Source organism: Chlorella variabilis (assembly GCF_000147415.1).
Source record: "Chlorella variabilis unplaced genomic scaffold CHLNCscaffold_16, whole genome shotgun sequence".
Lineage (NCBI taxonomy): Eukaryota > Viridiplantae > Chlorophyta > Trebouxiophyceae > Chlorellales > Chlorellaceae > Chlorella > Chlorella variabilis.
This window is the reverse complement of record NW_005435072.1, coordinates 380,588-404,854: the sequence shown is the minus strand read 5'-3', so window position 1 is coordinate 404,854 and position 24,267 is coordinate 380,588. Positions and strand designations below refer to the sequence as shown.

Sequence of the window (24,267 nt, the reverse complement as noted above, 5' to 3'; positions counted from 1 at the left end):
CCAGGCGGATGCCAGCCGGGCGTTCACACTGCCGCCATTGCCTTCCGTGCTCACCGTTTGATGCACATGCGTCATCGGTTCGTTACAATGAAACAAATAGCAGTAACTGGGAAAGCATCCAGGCAGAGGAGCGGGGACAAGCAGAGCGGAAGCAAGCTAGGGAGTGAGGTGCGGCGAGGAGTGGCGAGCGCTGATGGCCGCACTCTGCATGATTCACATGCCGTCGATGAAGGCTTTGAGCTCCATCCGTATCGTTGGGTCCTCATGCTCCTTTAGCCGCTCGCTCAGCACCTGCAACAGCAGCATTCCCCAGCAGGGCGGTTGCTGCACGGCCCTACAGGCTGCACGGCCCTGCAGGCACCGCCGCCAGTCTGACTGCTGCCTACCCTACAGCACAACACACCGAGCACGCTCTGCAGGCAGCCGCCCGCCCTGCCCTGCACCGGCACAGCTATACCGCACTCCCACCTGCTTGATACGATTCATCGACTTGCGCACTTTCGTGAGGCGCGAGGGGTCTGGCATGCGCTGCTGCGCCGCCCGGTACATGGACTTCTCGCCGTGCAGCCGGGTGCGCTCCTTGAGCAGAACAAACCTGCGGGCGGCCAGCCGGCGGGAGGAGCGGTGGGGTCAGGGGCACAGGCAGCGGAGGGCCGGCCACAGCAAGAAGGGGATGCACCCACAAAGAGCGCGAAGCCTGCTGCAATTTGTGTGTAGCGGCATATTGGTGCGGCCGCTAACAACATGGGCAGCAGCACAGGGCAGCAAGGCAGGGCGGTAGCGCGGCGCAGGGTCGCACCAGAGCTTGTGCAAGTCATCCCAGCTCTTCCGCCGCAAGTCTGCTGCCTCCCATGCCCGCCCTGCACACATGAGCGCACCAGGTGAAGCTGGTTGGAACACATGCAGGCAGAGACACGCTGCAGAGAGCAGCAGGCCATGCCATGCCGCCGACCGCTGACCGCCGCTGCGCCCCAGGCCCAACCCTTGCGCGCCTGTCGTCGGCGTCTTTTCTCCCTCCTTGGGCGGCAGCACTATGAGGTCCTCCAGGCCTCGCCGGGGCGCAGAGGTGGAGAGAGCGGCGGCCGAGCGTGGCAACCAAGCGGGCCCCCCCCGGCCGAACCAATGCAAAAACCATAACCGCTGGTTGCTGCTGTTTCTAGTGCCCAAGGGAGCTGTGCTGCTCGGATGGTGGTGCTCCGGCTGCTGCCTCTGCTGCTGGGCACCTAACGTGTTTGCAGGGATTGTTGTCGACACAATGCTGTCTGCAATTGAACCGATTGCGTTGTTTTGGCTCCCCGTGCTGCGCCCATATGCCCAGCAGGAGATGGCAACATGAAGCTGGCGGCGAAACGGGACTTGAGCACATTGGATTGCGAGCTGTACATCCTCGCAACAAATTTCGACGGCAGCGGACTGCGTCTGAGCGGCCCTCCCTCAATGCAGTGCGGCGCAGGCTCCCTGCGGGGCCTGGCACCGCAAGAGAGGGTGGTCAGAGCGTTGCAGCAGCCAGTGCAGCAGCAGGGACAGCAGAACCGCTCGCAGTTGTCGTGCTGCAGCCGGACACAGCCCACCACGCGACAGCGGCATGTGGCAGCCTCTGCAGCAGCCAGGGACGCACCACCCCTACCAGGCACGTTTGCAGGCGGCACGGCCCAGCCTTCCGCCGGCCGCCGCGCCAGCCGGCCTTGCCAGGAGGCCGGAGCGCCCCGCCGCCTGCAGCCCTAGCGCGTGCCACCGCCGCTCGCTGCCTCACGCTGCCTGTGTGTGGCCTGCTCTCATCTTGTGTGCCATGCGGTGGTGCAGATGTGGAGCAGGCGCTGGAAGCCGACCTTGGATTCGACAAGGAGTTTGAGCGCTTCAAGGCAGCAGCGGCACAGGTGCGGGGCCGCCACGTGTTGGGCCATCCCGCCACACACCGTGGTGCCGCAACATGTGCCTCCGCTGCCTGAGCTCCAGGCGCAGCCATGTTGGGTTAGGTCACCCCTGCTTCTGCCATGCTCCCCGGCATCTGCTCCCTGCTGGGGACGACTTTGCTCTGCTGCCTGTTGCCCTTTGTGCCCCACCAGCTCGCCTTGCCTGCTGGCAGCTGCCCACCGCCTCCGCCTTCTGCCTGCCTGCCTGCCTGCCTGCCTGGCTGCCTGACATGCAGGGCAACCTGGTGCCTCTGTATGAGCGGGTGATGGCAGACCAGCTGACCCCCGTGCTGGCCTACCGGTGCCTGGTGAAGGAGGATGACCGCGAGGCGCCATCCTTCCTGTTTGAGTCGGTGACCAACGGCTCGCAGCAGGTGCGGCCCTACAGCCTGCAGGCCCCCAGCAGGCGGCAGGCAGCAGGCCGCCGCGCTGCAGGCCGCCGCGCTGCAGGCTGCCGGCTGCGCAGCAGCCCCCGCACAGGTAGCGCTGTTATTGGGGCCCCAAGCACCTGTGCCGCCCTCCTGGCTGAGCTGCCGTACCGCTGCCGCACCGTACCGCCTGTGCAGGGGCGGTACAGCTTTGTGGGCGCGACGCCCGCGCTGGAGGTTGTGGCGCGAGGGCAGCAGGTGCACGTGATGGACCACCGGCGAGGCACGCGGGACTCCCAGACTGTGGCAGACCCAATGCAGGTGTGCGGCGCTGGTGGTTGTGTGCCCGGGTGCATGCATGAGGTGTGCTGTGTGTCTAGTGGCGGCGGCGGTGGCGGCGGTGGTGGTGTTTTCCAGAGGGCCATGCAGCTGGCAGGCTGCCCGGCTGGTGCGCTGTGAAGGTTGAAAGGGGCAGCGGCAGCGCGTTGGGCGGCTGCTGCTGGGCCGCCGGCGCGTGGCATTGCCGCCGCGCTTGGCCGGCTGGCATTGCAAGGGCTGGGAGGAGCTTCGAGTGGGCTGGGGTGTGGGCGGGCGGTCACAAGCGCACCTGAGCCTCGCCTCCACACATGTGGAGACTGTTTTGACACCATCTCGGCCACCCGCCTTCACCCCTGCCCCTGCAGGTGGCCATTGACCTCAGCTCGCACTGGCGCCCCGTGCGCTCCGACGGCCTCCCCTTCGTCTTCACCGGCGGCTGGGTGGGGTACACGGGGTACGACACCGTGCGCTACGTCTACTCGGGTGAGTGGCTGCCGGGTGGCTGGCGGGCTGCTGGGCGGCTGGCTGTGCAGGATGGGCGCATGGACATACAGTGGCTTGTGAGTTGTGTTCACGGTGATTGCCCCTAGCCCGTCACCTGCCGTGCTCATCTACCTCCCACCCTCCGTCAGCCCCCATCCTCCCGGCGCACACACACACACACACACGCACACCTGCCCCCGCCCCGCCGCAGGCAAGCTGCCGTTTGAGGAGGCCCCCGAGGACGACCGCGGCCTGGCCGACATCCACCTGGCCCTGTACAACGATGTGGTGGTGTTTGACCACGCCACCAAGCTCGCCTACGTCATCTCCTGGGTGAGCGGGTGGGGGTGGGTGCGGGTGTGCGGTAGTGTGGCTATGTGTGTGTGTGTGTGTGTGAGAGAGAGAGAGAGATGCCGCGCTTAGATGGGTGCGCGCCCCGTGCTGTCCCACCCACACACCCACACACCCACGCACCTGCCGCACACAGCCACTCACGTCCACACGCACGCGCCCCTCCCTTGCCGCAGGTCCACCTGGGCGACTATGGCAGCGTGGAGGAGGCGTACCTGGCGGGCAAGCGCCGCCTGGCCGCCACCGCCGCCAAGATCGCCAACCAGAACGCGCCGCAGCTGCTCAACGGCAAGGTGGGCAGGCAGCGGTCGCGCAGCTGCTGCGCACAGCGATGCAACGCATGAGTCGTGTGTGCCGCCGGCCAGCCCGGCAGCAGCGCCTCGCCCTGCATCGCCGCGCCCAGCGGAGCAGCAAGCGGCGCCGCCTGCGGCTGCCGGCACCCGGGTCACGAGGCTCCGCTCGCCCTGCCCTGCGCCTGCGCCTGTGGCCTGCAGGTGTCGCTGAGCCTGAGCCAGCGGCCGCGCACCGCCACCAGCAACATGAGCAAGGAGGAGTTTCTGGGGGCGGTGGAGGCGACAAAGGAGTACATCCAGGTGCGGGCTGTGGGGGGTGCCTGTGGGTCGCGCTGGCGGTGGTGTGTGTGTGCATTGGGGTAGCTGCTGGTGGTGGTGATGTGTGCACACACATGTGTGGTGTTTGGGTCATGCGTGCCTGGCGGCGAGCTGTTGGGCACACCGGGCGGGGCAGGTGTTGTTGGCCTGAAGCACGATGGTGCATGCCCGCCTGGCCTGCTGCCGGCGCCCTATTAACTGCGTGTACTGCGCTCCTGCCCCCGCCCCCTTCTTCCCCCTGCAGGCGGGCGACATCTTCCAGCTGGTGCTGAGCCAGCGCTTTGAGCGGCGCACCTTTGCAGACCCTTTTGAGATCTACAGGCGAGGCTGGGCCGGGTGGCTTATTATATCTTATTAGATCGGTGCCTGCAGCGTCTCGCATGAATGCCAGTTGTTCCATGCTCACGCGGCAGCTTTTCTCCAAGGTTCCACATTGCGGATCTCGAGATGTCGCCGCACGAGGGGCAGTAATGGTGTGGACGGCGCCACTCCAGCAACGCCGCCGCCGCCGCCTGTCGCCTCTCCCTCTTGTGTGCAGGTCGCTGCGCGTGGTCAACCCCTCCCCTTATATGGCCTACCTCCAGGCCCGCGGCTGCATCGTGGTGGCATCCAGCCCGGAGATCCTGTGCCGCGTGGGCGAGGACGGCACAGTCACCAACAGGTGTGTGGCTGGCAGGAGCAGCAGGCAGGAGGGTTGCCTCGCCGCTCCCTTGCTCAGCCTGCACAGCCCCGCCCCCTGCTGCACCTCCACCTTCTCTGCATTTTGCTTCCAGTCTTTTACCAGACACACACACACACACGGCCTTGTCTATCCACCCCGCAGGCCACTGGCGGGCACGCGGCGGCGCGGCAAGACGCCCCAGCAGGATGCGGAGCTGGAGGCGGATCTGCTGGCGGATGAGAAGGAGTGTGCGGAGCATGTGATGCTGGTGGACCTGGGCAGGAACGATGTGGGCAAGGTGGGGCTGGCGGCGGGGGGCCTGTGGGGGCTGGGTGGGCTGCCTGGCCGTGGGCAAGGTGGCTGGCAGGTGGGGAAGGGGTTGCGTGGCGGGAAAGCAGGGCGGGCGGTGTGCCTGGGGTGCTTGCCGCATGCGCTCACCTGCTTGCTTCCCTCCCTCCCTGCTGTCCGCGCGCCCGCGGTACCGTGGTACAGGTATCCCAGGCGGGCAGCGTCAAGGTTGAGAAGCTGATGGAGGTGGAGCGGTACAGCCACGTCATGCACATCTCATCCACGGGTGCGTACCGCCTTGGTGGACCGCCTTGGTGTGACATGCCTGAACCAGCACCCGCTCTGTCACAGCTGGCCGACGACACAGCTGGCATGCCCTGCATGTGTGGCGGGCTAGAATCAGCAATACCAACGCGCAGCATGCGTCACAACTCTCAGCAGGCAAGCTTGGCTGCGTGGACATTCTAGCCTTCTCCAACCGACGTGCCACCTGTATGTGCGCTGCTCCTGCCGCAGTGACGGGCTCCCTGAGCCCCGGCCTGACCTCCTGGGATGCGCTGCGGGCAGCGCTGCCCGCGGGCACCGTCAGCGGCGCGCCAAAGGTGCGGCCGCGCCGCCCATCTCCGCACGTGGCGGCCTGGCGGCGCCCGCGTCTGGCCGACTGGCTGCCTTCCATTCTGCCTGCCTGCCTGCGTGCCTCCTCATATCCCCGCCCCTGCTCCACACTACCCACACACACACCGCCGTTGCCACACCAACCACCATTTGTCACCCAACAACGTTCTGCCTCAACCCCTCCCCATGCAGGTGCGCGCCATGCAGATCATCGACGAGCTGGAGGTGAACCGGCGAGGGCCGTACGGCGGCGGCATCGGGCACGTGTCCTTCACAGGTGGGGCAGGGGAGGTGGCAGCCAAACCAACCGGCGGCGGCAAACGGGCTGCGCGGGAAGCCTGCCTCCTCGCCCGGGCCGCTGCCCGGCAGCCACTCGTCTCCTGTTTATAAGCTTTCCGAGCCGAGAGGAAAATGTGTGGCGCCCCACCACGTCTCGCCCCACCACGTGAAGCTGTTGCCGTACCGATGTTGCCGTACCGATGTTGCCGTACCGCAGGCGGCATGGACATGGCGCTGGCGCTGCGCACCATGGTCATCCCCACCGCCCACCACGACACCCTGTACAGCTACGGGGGCAGCAAGCCGCGGCGCGAGTGGGTGGTGCACCTGCAGGTGTGGGCTGCGGCTATTTGTATGTGGCTGTGGGTGCGGTGGAGGCGCCGGCGTGCGTGCGGCGGAGGCGTGTGTGTGGTGTGTGCGTGTGGCAGAAGCACGTGTGTGCGAGTGTTAGCCTGTGTGTGCGTGCGGCGGTGGGCAGCGGTGACGGCACCTGGTGTTGTGTGCGTGGCCACCCGGCTGATGCCGCACCCTCCCTGACCGCCCGGCCTGAGCCGGCTCGCTGCTTTCTTTCCTCGCGTGCCTCGCCTGCAGGCGGGCGCGGGCCTGGTGGCGGACTCTGTCCCGGAGAGCGAGTGGGAGGAGACGGTGAACAAGTCTGCGGCGCTGGGGAGGGCCATCGACCTGGCTGAGCAGGCGTTTGTGGCGGCGGACGCCGGCGGCGGCCAGTGAGCGCGCTGGAGCTGAGCATGGCGGCGCCAACGGGCAGCTGCCGCGTTGAACCTCTTTCTGCCCCCCTCCCTGCACTGCTTGTTTTATATCTTCTTGTTGGTGCTGCCAGGGCGTGCAATGCTCCTGCCCCGCCGTGGAAAGCCGCCTGGGGCGGGAGCGCCATGCTGGCGGCGCCGCCTTGTCATCCCCATTCAACGATTCAACTCAACTGGCTTGGCGCAAGCACACGCTGGCGAAGGGATTTCCTTGCTGAGCGCGATTGTCCATCGGCGATGAAGCTTAAACCAAACTTCGGGCCAGTAGAGCCTGGCCTGGGGCTCAATGAATATTGCCGCTTCGTCGAGGAGCTGGCAGATCAGTTTCCAGCCGCCGAAGCGCGTTCAGGTGACCGATGGTCTGATAGGCATCACCCAAAACCTGCTGCTGGGCTTGTGGGAGCTTACAACTGCACTATGGGGCAGAGTGGTGCCCGTTTCGTGCACCCGGCGCTCCCGCCGGACACCTTCCCCGCCTCCCGCCGCCAGCCGCTGGCACCAGGCGCTGCTGCTGTCCCGGCCACAGCCCACCCGGGTTGGTTGTGTGCTCTGCGTGTTCCGTCGCACGCTGCGCTGCAGAGTTCACTAAATACTTTGAGTCTGGGGAAGCCCAGCGCTGGAGCGGGCTGGGCGAGACATTCGATGCCCTTGAGTCGCAGCCTGCAACAACCGAGGGCCATGCCGCCGCCGCCGCAATTCTGGGCCGCTGCAGGCAGCTGTGGGAGGCGGGCCATTTCAGGACCGACGGCTATGAAGTGGGCGATCGGTCCCTGGGCTTGGGCGGGGCCGGCCCGCTGGCTGCGATAGCAGCGGAACGCTTGCAGGCGTGAGTGGTGCTGGCGCGGGTTATGAATGCCTGCTGCACGCGCACCTGCGGCCTTTTTCCTGCCCCTGGACTGCCCTGGATGCGGTCACACGGCTGCTGGCGCCCTGACGCTGCAGCCGGCTGGCGGCGGGCTGCGCGCCGGCAGGGGCGTTGCAAGAGCTGCTGGCAGCGCTGCTGGCGCTGCACCATGCTGTGGGAGATAACGGGGAGGAGGCTGAGGAAAGCGGGAGTGAGGGCACCGGGGACGATGATGTCGACGAAGAGCTTCCAGACCTGTGCCTGTCGGCTGTCGTGGTGGCTGCCTACGTCGGCGTCGCCTGGGCCAAGCACCACACGCAGCAGCTGCCAGTGCCGCCGCCGCTCCTCTGGAAGGAAGGGGGTGAGGCAGCTCAGCTGCCGACCGCCCATCCCCCCGGTTGCCCGCCTGCCTGCCTGCCCGCTGGCGTGCCTGCCTGTGTGCCTCCCCGCCTTCCCTGTCGTCAACCTGTGCTCAGTCACTGGGTTGGGGGTTGGCCCTGTGTGCCACGTAGAGTGTCAGCACAGACATGTAGAGTGTCAACACAGAGCTCTACTGGTGGTTGTTGCCGCTGGTCAGCGCCGCATGCAGACACGCGTGCGCGTGCACGCTTGGCCCTGCCTCCCTGTCTTGCAGGCGTGCTGCACTGCCTGAGCTTGGCCCTGGACAAGTGCGTCGAGTATGAATACTGTGCGGAGTTCAACACGCAGATGCTGTCAGACTGCTTCCGAGCAGCCTCCGCGATGCTGCCCAGCCTGATCAGCTGCAGGTGGGGCCGGCCTCCGGCCACACCTGCCGCCGCCCATGCCGCCGGCGCCCACGAAACCGTCCGCTGGTGCTTCCGCTGCGGGTGCTGCCAAAGTGATGCCGTTTCGCTCGCCAGCCGGCCCCGGCTCGGAAGCAGCAATGCGGGCGGTGTCAACAGGCTGGGACAGAGCTGCCTGTGGATGTGTGCCCTGTGTCTCCTGCTGCAGCCACAGGGAGATGCGGGAGGCCTGCTGGCGCTGGGTGCTGCCTGCCATGATGGCGGCCTGCTGCTGGATCGGTGAGCCGGCTTCGTTGCGCCACTGCCAGTGCCCGCCGCTCGTTCGCCACGGCGGGCCCCATCCCATGGCTGGCATATGCCTGCGCTGCTCTGCACGGCTGTGTCCCTGCCAGGTGGGCCGGACGCATGGTGCTGGGGTGCAATGCGACAGAATGCAACGCAACGGCGCCACGCGGCGTCTCTGTTGCTGCAGACAAGTGCGGGGTGAGAGAGCTCCCAGACGACGAGTCGTGTGTTTTGTGTGCTGGCCTGGTGGAAGGTGGGTAGCTCGGGTTGGCGAGCCCGCTGCTGCACGGCATATGGCTGTCCCTCCTGCCCTGGCTTGCCGGCTGGCTACCTGGCTTGCTGGCTGGCTGGATGGGAGGCCGCCTCGTCAGCTGCATGCTCGACAGGCTTGCGCCGCGTAGGCCTCCCTGCTATGCTCCCATGCCAGCATGGCTGGCAGAGCGGCTGCCTGTGTGCGCTGCGCTTGTGAGTCTGCAGGGCTGGAGCCCCTGCTGTTCCTTCTGGTCCGGGAAGACGATCAGCGGAGCCGGCAGGAGCAGGCGCAGCTGGCCGAGCAGCTGCCTTGCCTGGACCGCTTCAGCGCCATCCACGGCCTCACTCGGGCGTTTGCGACATTGGTGGAGTGCGTCGCGCCGCCGCTGCCGAACAGCTGCTGCCCTGGCGGCAATGCTCCCGCTCCTCGCCCCTGCCAAGCCACATCATGCTGGGTCCCTCCTGCCAACCCTGCCCCTGCAGCGCCACCTGCACGTCGCCGCAGGAGGGCCTCACGCCCTCTCAAGTGCTGGATGGGTTGGAGGGGGATGCTGGCTGGTGGATCAAGCTAAACAGGTCTCTCACATCCCTGCTCCGCCTGCTGCACTGGCTGGTGTGCAAGGTGAGATGGAGGCAGGGAGGGACTGCGCCAGGGCCGCCCCTGCCGCGGCTGGCACCTGTGCAGGCTCAGCACTGGCGCCAGGTGGCTGCCGACTGGTCTGCTGAGTGGGTGCCGCTGCGCCCTGATTGGCTGTGCGCCCGTCCCCTGCTGCCGCGTGCGTGCAGCACAACATCCAGCCGGCAGTTTTCCTGGAGCAAGGGGGCATGCAGGCGCTGCTGACCTTCCTGCAGGTGTGCTGGATGCCTGCTGCGCCGCGCCGTGCCTGCTCTGTCGTTCCTGCTTGGGCTGCCGTCTCGCCCCGCCCTGGCAGGGCAGCGCCACGCATGCCCACCTGGCGCCAGCTGGCTCCTCACTCGCCCGGCGTGTGGCGGCCCCGCCTCCCGCAGGTCTGCGCCCCGCGGCCTCATGATGAGAGCCAGCTGCCCACACACGTGCTGAGCTACCACTGGCTGGGTGTCAAGTTGCTGCACCTGGCAGCAACCCTTATGGCTCACCCGCAGGGAGCGGTGAGCGGTCGGGAGCGGGCGGTGCACACAGCGGGCAAGGCGCCTTGCTTGGTCCTCATGAGCGCCGCGCCGCCAGGGAGTGAGGGAGGCACGCATGCAGCAGGGCGCCGCTGCGCGAGTGGTGCAAGGCGCTGCGGCCTGCAAGCGTGGAAGCTGGAGGCGCCCGCTGCAGCTGGTTTGCCTGCGCCAAGGCCGCGTGCCAGCTCGCTGCCAGCCACCCTCCACGGCGCCGCCGTGTGCCTGCCGTGCTTGCAGGCCGCGCAGGCGGCGTTTGGCGCCAAGGGGGTGAAGCTCTGCCTCGACTCCCTGCGCACCTTGCCTCCAGTCGCGGTGCTAGTCACTGACAAAGATCCGGAGAGGTGCGCTGCCGCTGGCGCCGGGGCACACCACCCCCGCATGGGGTTGGGCCCAGCTGGGCTTGCAGCAGCACCGCTTGGTCTCCTGTGCATCGAGCGCCTGTAGGTGGGGTGGCTCAGACAGCCCCTGCCTGCATGCCTTGCAGGTGGACGACATGCAAGTACTTTCTGTGCACCCTGGAGGCCGCCTGCTGCTCGACGTCGAGCGCAAATGAGGTGAGTGGGCCCGGCGGCTGGCATCGGCGGCCGCCTGCAGCAGGTGGCCTGCCTCGCGAGCAACCCCAAGCTGCCGCCGGCTGGGCCCCGGCTTGCCGCGCCTGCGCCAGCGCCAGCGCGGCCTGCTCTCTCGCCCAGCTCGCTGGCTGGCTGGCAACCTGGTGCAGGCCAATTGCCGGGCGTTTGTCGAGAGTGGCGGCGTCGGCGTGGTGCTGCGCATAGCAACCCCGGAGGCGGGCCCGCCGCCAGAGGCAAGGCGGCCTGCCTGCCACCGTTGTGATCTCCCCCCTGGAATTCTGGCATGCTCGTCGTGTGACGCATGTCTGCTGCCGTTTGTGCTGCTGCAGGCCACGCTCCGGGGCAGCAGTGGCAGCAGCTTTCATACCAGGACTGCAGCGCTGGCTCAAAACGGCTTCAGCCTGCTGTCTTCCGTGATGCAGGCACACACCATTGGCGGTGCGCCGCTCGGCCCTGCGTGCAAGCGCCGGTGCCCCCCCTGCCCTGGACCAGCTGCATGGAGCCATCAGCGGCTGCTCTCTCCACTCATACACACGCCGAATCCTTTCCCTGCTGCAGGCGCAGCGTTTTTGTCCGGTGGGCTGGATGCCGACTTTGAGTGGACCATGGCGCATCTCATGCTGGTCGTGATGCCCATCAGCGTGTTGATGCGCGTGGTGCAGGTGGGTGGGCGGGCCTGGCTGGGCCAGCGCTGGCAGCCCACGAGGTCAGAACTTTTGCAGCAACTCCGGCCGCGGCTGGCCTGCCGGTGGCTGGCGGGCCCTCACCTGGGCACCGTGGTGGCCTGGCGCTCCTGCGGCCGCTGGCTGCCACCGGCAGCACTGTGTGCGCGCTCTCCCTGGCTGCAGTGGGGAGGCGTGGTCAAGCCCGCGGCCCTGCTCGCCAGACACTCTCTGTTTGCCACGGTGCGCATGCCTGCCGGGGACGGCACACCGTGGATGTCCGCCTGTGCAGCTTGTCTCGTCCCTGCACCTCCCCTCCTCCCCAGCCCCTTGTGCTACCAGCCCCAGCCAGCCTGAATGCTTCACCTGTTGCGACTTCCCTTCAGGCTCCTTCAAACCAAACGTTCCTCAGCAGTGCACTGTCGCTGGTCCGCGCCGCAGTCGATAACAGATCGAGCCACTCGGCGGCTCTGGCCAGCAGCGCTCTGGCCGGCAGCGCAGGTGGGCGCGCCACGCTGCTTGCGCGCCGCGCCTGCCTGCTGGCCTCCCTCCCTGGATGCACACCTGGCAGGCGGTTCCCTTGCCCAGGCAGGGCTGGATCACCGGCTGCGGCCTGGGCGTATGCCGAGTATGGCTCTCCGGCGGGCGCCGCCGCATGTGCCGCGATGCAAACCCTGCCCCCAGCCGATGCCTGCCACATGCCTGCTGCTGCAGCACACCTGGGCCTGCTGCACCGCGCGGGGCTGCAGAGCCTGGACGAGGCTCGCGCGATCCGGCACAGCACCAGCCTGCTCAACTGGCTGCAGGCAGTGCGGGCGCTGGCAGAGTGAGTGGTCGGGCCGACGCACAAGGTGCCAGGCGTGCTGCAGCGTGTATGGAAGCCCATGAGCTGCATCCGCTGTGCTGGCGATCGTCCAATGTTGGTGGCGCTGGTGCGGCTCGCTGCCCCTGGCCCTGCCCATGCAGGCATGAGCCTCATTGCCACCACCTGCTGCTGGACAACAGCATTTGCAAGCTGGCTGGGGCATGCGCATTGGACGCGTACCAGTGAGCGCGCCCAGCCAGCCTTGCCAATACGCTTCACTTTGCCCTGCGCTGCCCCTGGGGATTGATCGCGAAGCGGCGGCGCCTGATGTGCTTTCAGGGGGTGTGCGACTGCCCCTGCCCGCGACTCGGTCCCAGCACAGCGCCAGGGCGGTTACTCGCCCCCCGTCCCTCTGCAGAGCCTTCTCAACAGCGCAGGCTGTGCAGTCAAGTGAGGGAGCAGATGCGGGCAGCCAGGCCCAACCGACTGTAGTGATGGTGAGCGCTGGGCGGGCTGGGGTGGTGGTAGCAGCCTCGGTCGGGCAACCACGCCCATGCGCTCTGCATCCCCCAGCCCAGGATCCAGGGGTTGCTACTTGCTGCAGGAACCTGGCCCAGTGCTGTTGGCGGTCGGCAGTCTCGTCTGTGTGCTGTTGGGGCAGGTGCGGAGCTGGCTGGCCCACGGCTGGCACCTGCTGCAGGCTGCAGTGCGCCCCAGCGTTCCCGTGTTGGGCACCGTGCCGCTGCGCCCACAGTGCATCATCTAAGCAGAGTGCACTTGCTTTCGCATGCGGGTGGCCTTGCCATTACTTGTTATGTGCCTGCTGCTTGCCAATCCAGAGGACGGCAAGCCGAGTGCTCTGCATGGAGGCGATCCTGGCAGGGGCAGGCAGCCTGGCGGATGGCGCCCCTGACGGCAAACAGCAGCCGTCTCGGCAGCAGCAGAAGCATGAACAGCAGCTGCCAGCCGAGCTGGAGCAGCTGCGGGTGCAGCTGCAGGCCGCACAGAGCGCGGTTGATGGGCAGCGCCTGCACGAACTGGCCGTTCTGGAGGACAAGCAGGTGGGACCATGCTGTGCACGACGTGTGCCATTGTACCGCGCATCCTGGCCTCCTTGCATCCCGAGTGCCTGCGCGACTGCCTGCTATGGAGCGGATGATGGCTGTACCGTGGATGGATGGCTGAGGCCCGGTTGCCTGCCTTGCTGCAGCGAGCGGCAGATGCCGCTGCAGATGCTCTGCTGGCCATGGAGCAGGAGGAGCAGGCGCAGCAGGCGGAGCAGCAGGCCGCGCAGCAGGCCAAGAAGGCAGCCAAGAAGCAGAAGCAGCAGCAGAAGAAGAAGGAGCAGGAGGAGGCCGCGGCGGCGGAGCGGCGCGCCGCCGAGGCCGAGCGCCAGGCTGCCGAGGCGCAGAGGCAGCGGCAGCGCGAGGAGCAGCAGCGCAGGCAGCAGCAGCAGCGGCAGCAGCAGCAGGAGGAGCAGGCTGCTGCCGCGTCCAAGAGCAAGAAGAAGAAGCAGAAGAAGCAACCCTTGTCAGCGGGGCGCGTCGCCGAATCAGCCACACCCGTTGCAGCAGCAGCAGCACCTCCAAACGGCATGCACGCCGAGGGCCTTGCTTCGGAGGTTTGGGAAGGAGCAGCGGCAGCTGGCTGGGCGGCAGACGAGGCAGTCGTCTCACATGCAGCGGGCCCCGGCCCAGCAGACGCAGCAGCAGCAAGCAGCGAGCAAGACCAGCTGGATGAGGTTCAGTCCCTGCTGGCTCAGCTGATGCCTGGCCTCTTCACAGGTGGCAGGCCCTCTGCAGCCCCAGGCGCAGGCGCGGCAGGAGCGGCTGGCGATGCCAGCTGTAATGCCGTCGTGGAGCAGCACCAGGCGCAGGAACAGCTGCAACAGCAGCAGCAGCAGCAGCAGCAGCAGCAGCTAGTGCAGCAGCCGGGCGACGAGCAGGACTGGCGCGAGCCAGCCCGCTCCTCCCGCCTGCCTGCGCCGCTGCGGGCGGTGCTGCAGTGCCCGCTCACGGGCTGCCTGATGTCCGACCCCGTTGTGCTGGCGGACGGGCACAGCTACGAGCGCGGCGCGGCAGAGGCGTGGCTGGCGCAGAGCGGCTGCTCGCCGCTGACGGGCGAGCCGCTGGCCTTCACCGCCTGGCGCCCCAACCACGCCCTGCGGCAGCTGATGGAGGAGGGCGTGTAGCGGCGCGGCGCCCAGGGAACGCCGTCGCAGCTGTGCCCTGTAACTTGGACACCTCGCTTGGAACCGAAGGTGGCCCCCGCCGCCGCGGTACAGGCGGGGGGGCCTGTTTAGACTTTTTCTCTTTCTGCAACGGCTGCTCCGAGGGCTCTCCCTGTGCTGAGAGATGTATCCGTGTTAGCTCTTGAGGCTGGGAAGCCCGGAGAGGCAGGCCACTCCCTCCGACCCGGCGCGTCCCCGCGGCCCAGCAATTGAGGCGCTCAGGCGTGCCAGAAGCGGTCACAAACGCATCGCCGGAATGGCGCGCCTGCAGGCGCTGCTGGCGCTGCTGCTGCTGTTGGCTGCCTCTGTGCCCCATGTGGTAACAGGCCTGCTCGAGCTCCGCAGGCAGGAAGAGGAGCCGGCCCTTTCACACAGCTCCCAGGTGGGTGGGCGGACCGCAAGCGGCGAACCTGCACTGTGCGCGCTGCTGGCCTGGTGGGGGGGCGCAGGGCGGCACAGCGCAACTCGCGGGCCTTGCGGGCCGATGCTGTGTCAAAGCCTGCGCATCTCCTGTCTGCCTACAGTGTGGTTCATGCAGCGCCTGTGCCTTTTGTATGCGGTTCTCCGACCTGCAGCAGTTGCGCCGCCTAAGCAGCTGTCATGTAACGCCAACCCGCCTCGCTGGCCTGCTCGCAGGGGGCGGGCGGGGCTCGGCGACTGGCTGCAACGCCGCCCTCTCCAAAACCTCCAAGGCCTCGCCCTCCCCGCCCACCACCTCGCCCCAAACCACCCCGCCCACCGCCTCGACCCAGGCCACCAAGGTATGCTCGTCTGCTCAGTATGTCGCAATTTTCAGTGCGTACCTCCAAAGGTAAAAATACTCTTTCCTCGTTCTGGAACCTTAACACAGACAAAGCTTTCTTTTTGTGCAGCCCACGTCCGCCCCCCCGCCCACGTCCCCCGCCCCGCCCCAAGCCGCCTAGCCCACGTCCTCCCCGTCCCAAGCCGCCACGCCCGCGCCCGCCCCGCCCCAGACCGCCCCCTCGTCCCAAGCCGCCTGCCGCCGCGTCATGCACCGTGGGAGGCGTGTCCTATGACAAGTGCTACGACAAGACCATCCCTTCCTCTCCAGCGTTCCCATTCCAATCTCTGTTCCCTTACAAAATTTACTACACAATCACCCCGACCAAGATCAAGGCCGCCATCAAGTGAGCTCCCCTGCGGGCGTGTACGGGCGGGGAGATGGGAAGCTGCTGCCAGTATGCGAGTGGTGGCCCTGCTCCTGGCGCTGCCAACCTCAAGTTGCTTCTGCTTTGCAACACCCGGCTGGCTGCAGAGCGGCCAACTCTGGCTGGCTGGCGTGGGCGCGCAGCACGTCGGGGATGTACAACGCAAACGCCATCATCGCTGGGCCCACCTCCACAGGCGTCACCGGCTTCACTGCCACCCTGGCCGGGTGCGCTGGCGCCGGCGGGCGGCCAGCCAGCCGGCCGGCGACCGCCGAGCTCCCAGGGTGCAGCGAGCGCCTGCAGCTCTCAGGCCAGCCCGCGGCTCCACCTGCGCCCCTCCCCACATCCCTGACGGACTGCATGCCCCCCCGCCGCCGGGCTGCGCGCCTCGCCTGCTCCCCGCAGGTTCAGCCCTGAGGAATTCACGACGCCCTGGGGCCTCAGCCTGCAGACCAGCCCCCTGGTTTTCAACACGAACGGCGAAATACTGCTGCAGTTTGAGGTGGCCTGGCCAGCCGACATGGATGGCGACTCCATTGTGGTGTATGTCGGCCACGGCCCCTACGCAGAAACCACGGCCCCCGATCCCCCCCAGCTCGGCCTGAGCAAGCACGATGACTACCCGGCGGCCCATGAGGTGTACAAGAACGGAAATGTTGTGTTCTATTAGCCGGCGTGCCGGTTCCATGTGGCGCTCAGCGAGTTTCTTGTGCATGGGAGGAGCAGCAGCCCGCCGGCGCCTGCTCGCGCCAAGTGCATCAACTGCCGAGTTCATTCTGATTTTGCCGGGCATCAAAACACTACCCAAAGCCACAACGTCTTTGCTGTAAGATGTTCCTGGCTGAAATCAGAGTGTAAGCCCACACAAGCAGGCAAGTTCGTATAACAGGGCAGGAGCCAGCAGTGCGGGAGGCTGGCGGGCGCCTGTATCACCCTCTGGCGGCGGAGCAGAGTGGGGCGATCTGGATGCTGGCCTCCCTGAAGAAGCAAAGCTTCTGCACAAGGGCCAGACTGTCTGCCACTGCAGCACTCGTCCACTCGCTTCAGATGCGCAAAGCCGCCCCCCGCTTTCGTGGCGGCCCCGCCACGCTGCGCTGCGCCCGGCAGGCACCAGCCTCCTGCCCCTGCCTTTGCGCGCTGTCTTTTTATTACAGTTGGTGAGCGTCCGGGCCTGCAGCTGCACCCTCCTGCGCGTTGCTGTGCGCCTGGGGCCGGGCCGGCCACCCGCCCGAGCTCCCAGCCTCTCGCCACCCGCAAAACTTGGGCACACAGCCTTGCATCGGCGATATGTCGTTCAAGTTCAAGCTCAAGGTGAAGACAGGAGGCACGGGGGATGGAGCCGCACCCACCAGCTCGCAGCCCAGCGCGGGCGGCGCGCCGCAGCAGCCCGGGCAGGACCTGTATGCGGCGCCTAGCCAGCAGTGGCCGATCGAGCCAGCGGGAGATCCGCTGGCGGGCACCGCCAGCCAGGCGCTCGCCCCGGCGCCCTCCAAGCCCATGAAGTTCAAGCTCAAGGTGGCCAGCGGGGCGGGGCAGGCACCGGCAGCGCCCGTGGAGCACCAATGGGATGCGCCGCCTGCGGCGCCGCCGCCGCGGGTGAAGCGCGAGGCGCCCGATGCAGCTGGGGACGAGGCCGGTGCCGCGCCGGCGGCGCGGCCCATCAAGAAGATCAAGCTGACCACCGGCAAGGCGGCGGGGGTGCCGGTGGGCAAGAAGCCGCTGATCCGGTTCAAGCCGCCAGCCAAGCAGCCGTGCGACGCCGCGGCGGCCGCGGCCGTCGACGCCACCGCCGGCGGCGGCGCCACGGCGCGCGGCGCCACGCTGCCCATCGTGCGCTTGACGCTGTCCGCGGTGGGCGCGCCGGCCGGGGGCGGCGTGAGGCGGCCCAAGGCCAAGGCTCTCAAGCCCAAGCCGGGGCTGAAGGCGGGCGGCGGCGTGAAGAAAGCCAAGGTCAGGACCGCCAAGGGCGCAGGCCTGTCGCCAGAGGGCGGCGCCAAGCGCGCCAAGCGCTCCCGCAGCGAGCTCAAGGAGCTCAGGTGGGCGCCAGCTGCAGCACTTCCCTGCGCAGGCCGCGCCGCCGCCCCTGCTGCGCCGCCGCCGCCGCGTCGCCCGCTCTCCTCTCTCTCGCAATGCCTCTCTCCCACAATGCCCTACTCGCACCCCACCCCTGCGGCTGATCCCCTTCCTTTGGGCGAGACAGCTGAATGTACTGCTGTCCTCGCCGCGCCGTCTGCGTCAGCCGCAGCCTGTCGCCCTCGCCCCATCCCGACCGTCGCCGCCGCTCGCCGCTGCCGCCCTGGCGCTGTGCAGGGACCTGGGCATCGACGACTTTGAGGATTACGATCCGGATGTGCCGGTGGCGCCGCGCACTTTCCACCTGCGCAGCAGCCACGCCGCCGCCGCGCCCTCCTCCACCGGCCTGGGAGCCTCTGGCGGCGGCCCCGCGCCCTCTGACGCGCGCACCGGCGGCGGCGGCGGCGTGGCCGACACCGCGGGCACGGCGACGCCGCCTGGCGACGGGCCCGCGTCGTGGCCGCAGGTGGCGGCGGCGCGCGGCGCGGGCGGCGCGCCGCGCAAGGAGGACTTTGAGCGCCTGCTGGCTCGCTGCCAAAAGAAGGATGTGCACAGCATGTTCAAGGAACCCGTCACAGAGGCCATTGTGAGTGCCTGTGTGCCTGTGTGCCCGTGTGCCTGTGTGCCTGTGTGCCTGTGTGCCTGTGTGCCTGTGTGCCTGTGTGCCTGTGTGCCTGTGTGCCTGTGTGCCTGTGTGTTTTTAGAGGGATGGGCTGGGGCCGGGCTGCGCGGAGGTGTCGGTGCTCTGGGCTGCGCTGGGGCGGCCGCGCCGGCCGCGCCGGCGCTGCGTGGCTGCACACCCCGGGCCGCCGCCTGCCGGTTTGCAGCGGCGGCCTGCCTGCGGTCCCTTCCCCTCCCTCCCCCTCCTCCCGAGGCCCTTCCCCGCCACCCCGCATCGCCCCCCGCCGCTGCCCACCCACCTGGCACCACCTCTGAGTGCCTGCTTCCCACCCCGCCCGCCTGCTTTCCACCCCCGGCAGGCCCCCGGCTACTTTGCCGTCATCCAGCGCCCAATGGACTTCTCCACCATGCGGGCCAAGGCCCAGCGCGGCGAGTACGCCTCCTGGGATGGACTGCGGGCAGACATGCGGTGGGTGGTGGGCTGGCGCCCGCGCCGGGCACGGGCCCGCACACCCGCCTTGCCGGCGCAGCGCCGCGCAGCGCCGCCGCCGCCGCCACCTGACCCGCCGCCGCCGCCCGCCCCGCCCCGCACACGCTGCTCAACGCACTGCTTGGACACGGCGTTTCGCCGCACGTGCCCGCCCAGCTCCGCCGCCCCCGCCTCCCCGCCTCCGTCCCCGTTTCGCCACCACAGCCTCACCTTGCTTCTTGCTCTTGTTAGTTAACCTTAAATTCATTCAACACGCACTGCCCCGCAGCCTCATGTTCACCAACGCGCTCACCTACAACGCCCAGGGCGGTACCGTGCACAACTACGCCAAGCTGCTCATGGGGCAGTGCGACCGCATCGTGGAGCTGGCCATGTGAGGCAGGAGGGGGGGGAGGGGGGGTGCTGCGCCTGCTGCGGGGAGGGGGAAGGAGGGTGCTCCTTTGGTTGCTTCGTGCGTGTGTGGGCTGGCTTGCTGGGAGAAAGAGGCGCAGGGTTTCCGGCTGCGGCGGGATGCCCCTGCCCCCGCCCGAGCTGCCGTTTGCGCTGCCTGCGATGCCTGCGATGCCCGCCGGCTGACCACACACGCTGCCCCTCCTGCGGTCGCTCTGTGCATGCCCCGGGGTGCAGGCAAGGCAAGACCGACTTCCGAAGCAGCGCCAGCATCACGCGCAAGCACAACGCGGCGGTCAAGGCGCAGCAGCGGGCGGAGCGCGAGGCGCTGCGGGCGCAGGCCAGGCGAGCGCTGCTCTGCGCCCGCCCGCCGCCATCTGGCGTCCCCTGCTGCCATGATTTGGCGTCCCCACCGCTGAGGAGGGGCGGGGCAAGGCCCCGGGGGCAGCCCTGCAGGGCTTGACGGCGCTGCCTGCGCCAACAGCTGTACCTGCCGGCACGGCACCTGGCTGCCGCTACTTGCTGCTGCCGCCGACCGCCGCCGCCTGCCCTCCCGCGCCGCTGCAGGGCGGAGCAGCGCGCGGCGCAGGAGGCCAAGGTTCTCAAGAAGGCGGGGCTGGCCTCCAGCTATGATGAGCACGAGGACGAAAACATACGCAACAGCTACCGGTGTGTGTGGCAGGATGTGTGTGGCGGGTGTGCACGGCAGGGTGTGCCCGCGCGTGGCACGGGCCGGCGAGCTGGCGAGAGCCTGGCTGCCCGTCGGCGGCGGCTGCCGTGGCGGCTGCCCCTGCACATATGCCTGCTGCAGCCGCCCCTGCACACCTGCCTGGCGGCCGCTGAGCCCGTGCCCCCGCCCGTGCCCCCGCCCTGCCGCAGGCGGCCCGTCCGCGACGGCAACGTGGCCAAGTGGCGCGGCCTGGGCGGCGGCAGCAGCGCAGAGGGCGTGGCCTGGGGGCCGGGGCGCCAGGTGGGGCGCCTGCTGCGCCTGCTGGGCCTGCGCTGGGCCTGCTGGCTGCGCTGGGCGCCGGCCGGGGCAGCAAAGTGCACCGGCGAACGTGGCTGCCGATGCTGGCGCCGCTGCGCGAGGCATGTCGTCGCGCCTGCGCGCCTCGACAGCAACGCAGCTGACCGTGGGCCACTGAGGCCACCAACAGCAGCGGCTGTGGCTGGACGGTCGCCGCCGCGGTTGTGCACGCCCGCGCATGGCTTGCACGCTCAGTTTGATCTTTGATAATTCCTTTTACACCATTTGAAAGATGTGGACTGTGCCTATCTGCCGCAGGTGCTGCGCCCCGTCAACCCCTGGCTGCCGCCCGGCATGTACGCGCTCAGCCTGGCGCGCTTCGCCGCGGGGCTCAAGGGCAAGGCCCGTGATCTCGTGCGGCGGCGCGCCCTGGCCAGCTCAGGTGTGTGTGTGCGTGTATGTGCATGTGTGCTTGCGTGTGTGTGTGGTGTGTGCTTGTAAATGTGTGCGTGTGTGCATGTATAGGTGTGCGTGTGTGTGTGTGCGCGTGCTGCCGCGCAGCGGGGCTGGGGGTGGGAGCTGGGAGGCGCCGCGCTTCAGCGGCGACCCGTGCGGCTGCAGCCTGGGGGCAGGTACCTGCTACGTCCCGCGCTGTGGTCCCTGGGTGCCTGCTGTGTGCCGCACCTGCTGACGCCTGCCGGCCGTGCGCTGCCCGCCCTGCAGCGGCGGACGAGGCGGCGGAGCGCGCGCTGCAGCAAGAGCTCGCGAAGAAGGTGCCGCTGCCGCCGCCGCCGCCGGCGCCCGCCGCGGCGGCGCCCTCGGCGGCGTCGGCGGCGGCTGCGGCGGCCGGCAACCGCTTTGGCGCGGCGGCGGGCATGGCGCAGCAGCAGACGGCGATGCAGGCGGCGCTGGGGGCGGCTTCCGCGGCGGCGGGCAGCGCGGCTGCGGTGGCGGCGGCCCCGGCCACCATGCTGGCGCAGCAGCAGATGATGATGCAGGCGGCGGCGGGCAAGCAGGGGATGATGGGGATGGCACCTGGCGCCATGCTGGCGCGGCCGGGAGGCCAGGGGCTGCCGCCGGGGGCCACCATCACTCTCATGGCCACGCCGCAAGGCATGGTGCCGTTCTTGATCCAGCCTGGGCAGCAGCCGATCATGATGATGGCGCCGGGCATGATGCCGGGAGGGGCCGCCGGCGCCGGCCAGAAGCTGCCCGGCGGCATGCCTGGCGGCATGATGCCTGGCATGCAGCAGGGCATGTTCATGCCGGGCATGATGCAGCAGCAGCAGCAGCAGCAGCCCTCCATGCGGCCCAAGCAGTGATGCGGCGCCCAGCCCGCCATGCTGGCGCGCCACGCCTGCGGCCTGCATCTGCGCCTGCCCGGCAGGCCCGCTGCGCACCTCGCCTCGCCTCACAGACCAGCAGCAGGCCGCCGCCGGCCTGCTCCCTCTCCTTTTGCTGTGTTTCCCCGCTCTGCCCAACTCTCCGCTCCTGACTTGCCGCAACCTCCTGACCCATACTGCCCCCCCTTCCTTGGTGCGACTCCGATCTCTCACTCGATTCCTGCCTATCACCCGCTCCCCAACATTGGGCCATCGTTGTCTTGCAACAGCCATCTGCCCACCACTTTGGCCGCAAACACGAAACAGCAACAGTCGGGAGCAGGGTGCAGGAGCAGGCTGCAGCACCTGGCCTGTTGCGCAGCGCTGCGCCAAGTCAGATGCCCAGGAGTGTGTCGTGTGCATGGAATCGCACTTACAGGAAGGGAAGTAGAAAAGGGAATGGAAGCGGGAGAGAGGGGTAACACGACAGATTGGGACAGATGGGGGCAAGGGATGCAGAAGAGGATGGCAGGCGCTCTCAAGAAGTTGGTAGATGGTCGTAGCATGCGTACGGTGGACGATTATATCATGGCGTGGCTGTGCAGGGGCCGCATTGGTTCAGTTCTGGGGGTGGAGGGGTCGAGTGTGGCCGCCTTGACGGCGGGTGGTGGTGCGGCAGCGGCGGCGCCTGCCGGGCGCTGCATCGATCATTGCCGCTGGGCGGCGCCGTCAGGTGCACACCCCGCTCATGCACATCTGCCCTGGCATGCAGCTGATCCCGCAGCCGCCGCTGCAAGAGGGAACGGGGAGCAGGGCGGCAGGGGGACATAGGTGAGTGCAGGCAAACGGGCTGGGTGCTTCAGCCATCGGCCCACGAGCGCTGCCCGCCGCCTGCGCCAGAGCCGGCAGGGCTGCAGGCGGGCCGGCTTGCTGCGCGGCCCAGCGCCTGCTCTGCAGCCGGCTTTCCTCACCAGTTGAACGAGTCCAGCAGGATGTTGGCGCAGGAGGTGCCGCACTTGCGGCCGCCGCCGGGGCACATGCACATGCCGCCCATACACATCTCCTCCACCCCGCACATGTGGCCGCAGAAGCCGCAGTTCTGTGGCGGGGGCAGGGGAAGGAGCGGGGAGAGGGGTCAGGCGGCAGCAGATGGGGCCCAGGCTGTCCGATCCTGTGATAGGACGGGCGCCTCAACGACAATGGCCGCCGGGCTGCTGCCCAGGCCGGCTGGGCGGCGAGCAGCAGGGAAATGTTGCGGCGCCAGCAATCAGCAATCATGCCCGGCGCTGCAGCAGCTCACCATCCGGTCCTCCTTCACCAAGATGCACAGGGTGCCCGCAGAGCCGCCGCAGTTTTCGGTGCCCTCGGGGCAGCCGCCGTCGGAGCCGTTGATGGGGGCGGGGGAGGCTGCCGGGGATGGGGAGAGCTCAGGGGAGGGCGAGGGGGAGGCCTCTGGCGACGGGCTGGGGCTGGGGCTGGGGCTGGGGCTGGGGCTGGGACTGGGGCTCTCAAGCGGCACCGGCGAGGGGTCCCAGGAGGCCGGCGCCGCCGCGGGCGCCTCGGCGCCGTCCCGCGCCGCGCCGCTGCCCCAGGCCACGCCCTCTCCCGTGACCAGCAGGTAGGCCACCCGCCCCACCTCCTCCGCCGCCTCGTCGTACGACAGCAGGCAGGTGCCGCCGGGCAGGAGGGCGGTGGCGGCGCTGGCCGCGGGATCGCACCACTCGAGCGCCTCGCAGCCGCCGGCGGCGCCGGGGGGGCACCACGCCCACTGCCGGCACTGCGCCGCCTCGTGGCAGGCCGTGGCGCACTGCTCGGGGGTGTCTGCCTGGGTGGCGGGCAGCATGGAGGGGCCGCGGGAGTAGGCGCCTGGCAGGTAGGTGAAGCGCTGCCAGATGGGGTGGGTGGGGTCTGTGGAATGCGCGGCGCCGCCCTCCTGCGCCACCCGCCGCCGCTGCTCGCCCTCCTGCGCCGCCAGCCTGCGGCCCAGGCCTGCGACGGCAGATGGGAGGCGGCGAGCGGGGTGAGAGGGCTGACCGCACACTGGTGCAGTGCTGCTGGGCCTGGGGCTGCGGGACGGGCTCGCTGCCTGCGGCGCCGCGCCATCAGCGGCGGCGCCGGCGCTGCGGCTGCAACGCGCACCTGCCAGCGAGGAGAACTGGGTGACGGTTCCGTCGGAGGAGGGGGTGTTTGTGGGCTGGTAGTAGCCGCTGGACCAGGCAGTACCGCCCTGGCTCATGAAGTTGGTGGCGGTACGGTCCGACCGGCTCTCGCCCGACAGCAGGCACGTTCCGCCGGGCAGCAGCTGGGAGGCGGCATCGTCGGTGGTATTGCAGTAGGTGAGGATGTCGCACCTGCAGGGAAAGGGCATAAATCGCCACGGGTGAGCCGCGGGTTGGCTGCCGCAGGGGTGGCTAACTGTGCTGCGCACGGCCGCGCCATGGCAAGCGCAGGATGCCGGGGCAGGGCAGCAGCAGGGGTGCTGCTGCTGCTGTGGTGGCGTGAAGGCTTGCGGGCGCCGCTCACCCCTCCAGCACGGGGCAGAAGGCCCACCACGTGCACGCCGCATCGTCGTTGCAGCGGTGGGCGCAGGCGGTGTCGGAGTCGGCGGCACTGGTGCCCAGCAGGGAGGGGCCCAGGTAGAAAGTGTTGGGCTCGTTGGTGTAGTTGAACCACACCGGGTCCAACGTGCCCATGTCCATGATCGCCCGCCCAGAGACGGCTGCGCGACAGGCGGCGGCGGCGGCAGCAGCGGGCGTGAGGCGTCGTGCATGGCGGCGGGGGAAGCGTAGTACCGGGCTGGACCCGGGCGGCGGCGAGCGGCCGAGATTGATGTAGCTTGCAAGCGGCAGGGAGAGCTTGGCAGCAGGGGCGGAAGCGTCTAGAGCGTGGCATGCGCGACTGGGGCATGCACAAGAGGGAGGAGTTTGTGTCGGCGGCGGCGAAACTCACTCGTTGGCTGTGGGGCAGGTCTGCAGCTGGCCAGCGGCAGGAGCAGGGCCAGCAGCAGGGCTGCCGGGCCCAGCA

The 24,267-nt window shown here is 68.8% G+C and overlaps 6 protein-coding genes across 6 annotated transcripts; 4 read left to right on the top strand and 2 right to left on the bottom strand.

Annotated features, from left to right (window-relative positions):
* Window positions 1-213: 213 nt before the first annotated feature.
* On the bottom strand, window positions 214-746 carry CHLNCDRAFT_136365 (hypothetical protein; the record flags this gene model as incomplete). The annotated part of the gene is made up of 3 exons (XM_005845686.1): window positions 214-291; window positions 469-595; window positions 742-746. 3 exons carry the CDS (start codon window positions 744-746, stop codon window positions 214-216), a joined length of 210 nt encoding a protein of 69 aa, XP_005845748.1.
* Window positions 747-2,143: 1,397 nt separating this feature from the next.
* Window positions 2,144-6,616, top strand: CHLNCDRAFT_25481 (hypothetical protein; the record flags this gene model as incomplete). The annotated part of the gene is made up of 14 exons (XM_005845796.1): window positions 2,144-2,287; window positions 2,480-2,602; window positions 2,965-3,082; window positions 3,294-3,415; window positions 3,610-3,726; window positions 3,928-4,026; window positions 4,289-4,380; window positions 4,583-4,705; window positions 4,868-5,003; window positions 5,198-5,279; window positions 5,510-5,595; window positions 5,801-5,885; window positions 6,105-6,220; window positions 6,479-6,616. The coding sequence occupies 14 exons, from the start codon at window positions 2,144-2,146 to the stop codon at window positions 6,614-6,616; spliced, it is 1,581 nt and encodes a 526-aa protein (XP_005845858.1).
* Window positions 6,617-7,401: 785 nt separating this feature from the next.
* Window positions 7,402-12,747, top strand: CHLNCDRAFT_136363 (expressed protein; the record flags this gene model as incomplete). Its single annotated transcript, XM_005845795.1, has 19 exons — window positions 7,402-7,406; window positions 7,594-7,856; window positions 8,130-8,262; window positions 8,468-8,538; window positions 8,732-8,797; window positions 9,022-9,166; window positions 9,280-9,418; window positions 9,583-9,648; window positions 9,805-9,924; window positions 10,180-10,283; window positions 10,427-10,496; window positions 10,844-10,952; window positions 11,073-11,176; window positions 11,363-11,419; window positions 11,563-11,677; window positions 11,891-12,002; window positions 12,143-12,223; window positions 12,400-12,478; window positions 12,682-12,747. The coding sequence occupies 19 exons, from the start codon at window positions 7,402-7,404 to the stop codon at window positions 12,745-12,747; spliced, it is 1,905 nt and encodes a 634-aa protein (XP_005845857.1).
* Window positions 12,748-12,844: 97 nt separating this feature from the next.
* CHLNCDRAFT_136362 (hypothetical protein) lies at window positions 12,845-14,172 on the top strand (the record flags this gene model as incomplete). The annotated part of the gene is made up of 2 exons (XM_005845794.1): window positions 12,845-13,042; window positions 13,192-14,172. 2 exons carry the CDS (start codon window positions 12,845-12,847, stop codon window positions 14,170-14,172), a joined length of 1,179 nt encoding a protein of 392 aa, XP_005845856.1.
* Window positions 14,173-16,667: 2,495 nt separating this feature from the next.
* Window positions 16,668-21,243, top strand: CHLNCDRAFT_136360 (hypothetical protein; the record flags this gene model as incomplete). The annotated part of the gene is made up of 9 exons (XM_005845793.1): window positions 16,668-17,416; window positions 17,691-18,039; window positions 18,434-18,543; window positions 18,833-18,937; window positions 19,192-19,359; window positions 19,522-19,623; window positions 19,834-19,924; window positions 20,240-20,363; window positions 20,645-21,243. The coding sequence occupies 9 exons, from the start codon at window positions 16,668-16,670 to the stop codon at window positions 21,241-21,243; spliced, it is 2,397 nt and encodes a 798-aa protein (XP_005845855.1).
* A 729-nt stretch (window positions 21,244-21,972) lies between these two features.
* CHLNCDRAFT_136359 (hypothetical protein) lies at window positions 21,973-23,942 on the bottom strand (the record flags this gene model as incomplete). Its single annotated transcript, XM_005845685.1, has 5 exons — window positions 21,973-22,033; window positions 22,215-22,342; window positions 22,544-23,232; window positions 23,383-23,594; window positions 23,767-23,942. 5 exons carry the CDS (start codon window positions 23,940-23,942, stop codon window positions 21,973-21,975), a joined length of 1,266 nt encoding a protein of 421 aa, XP_005845747.1.
* Between the last annotated feature and the right edge of the window lie 325 nt (window positions 23,943-24,267).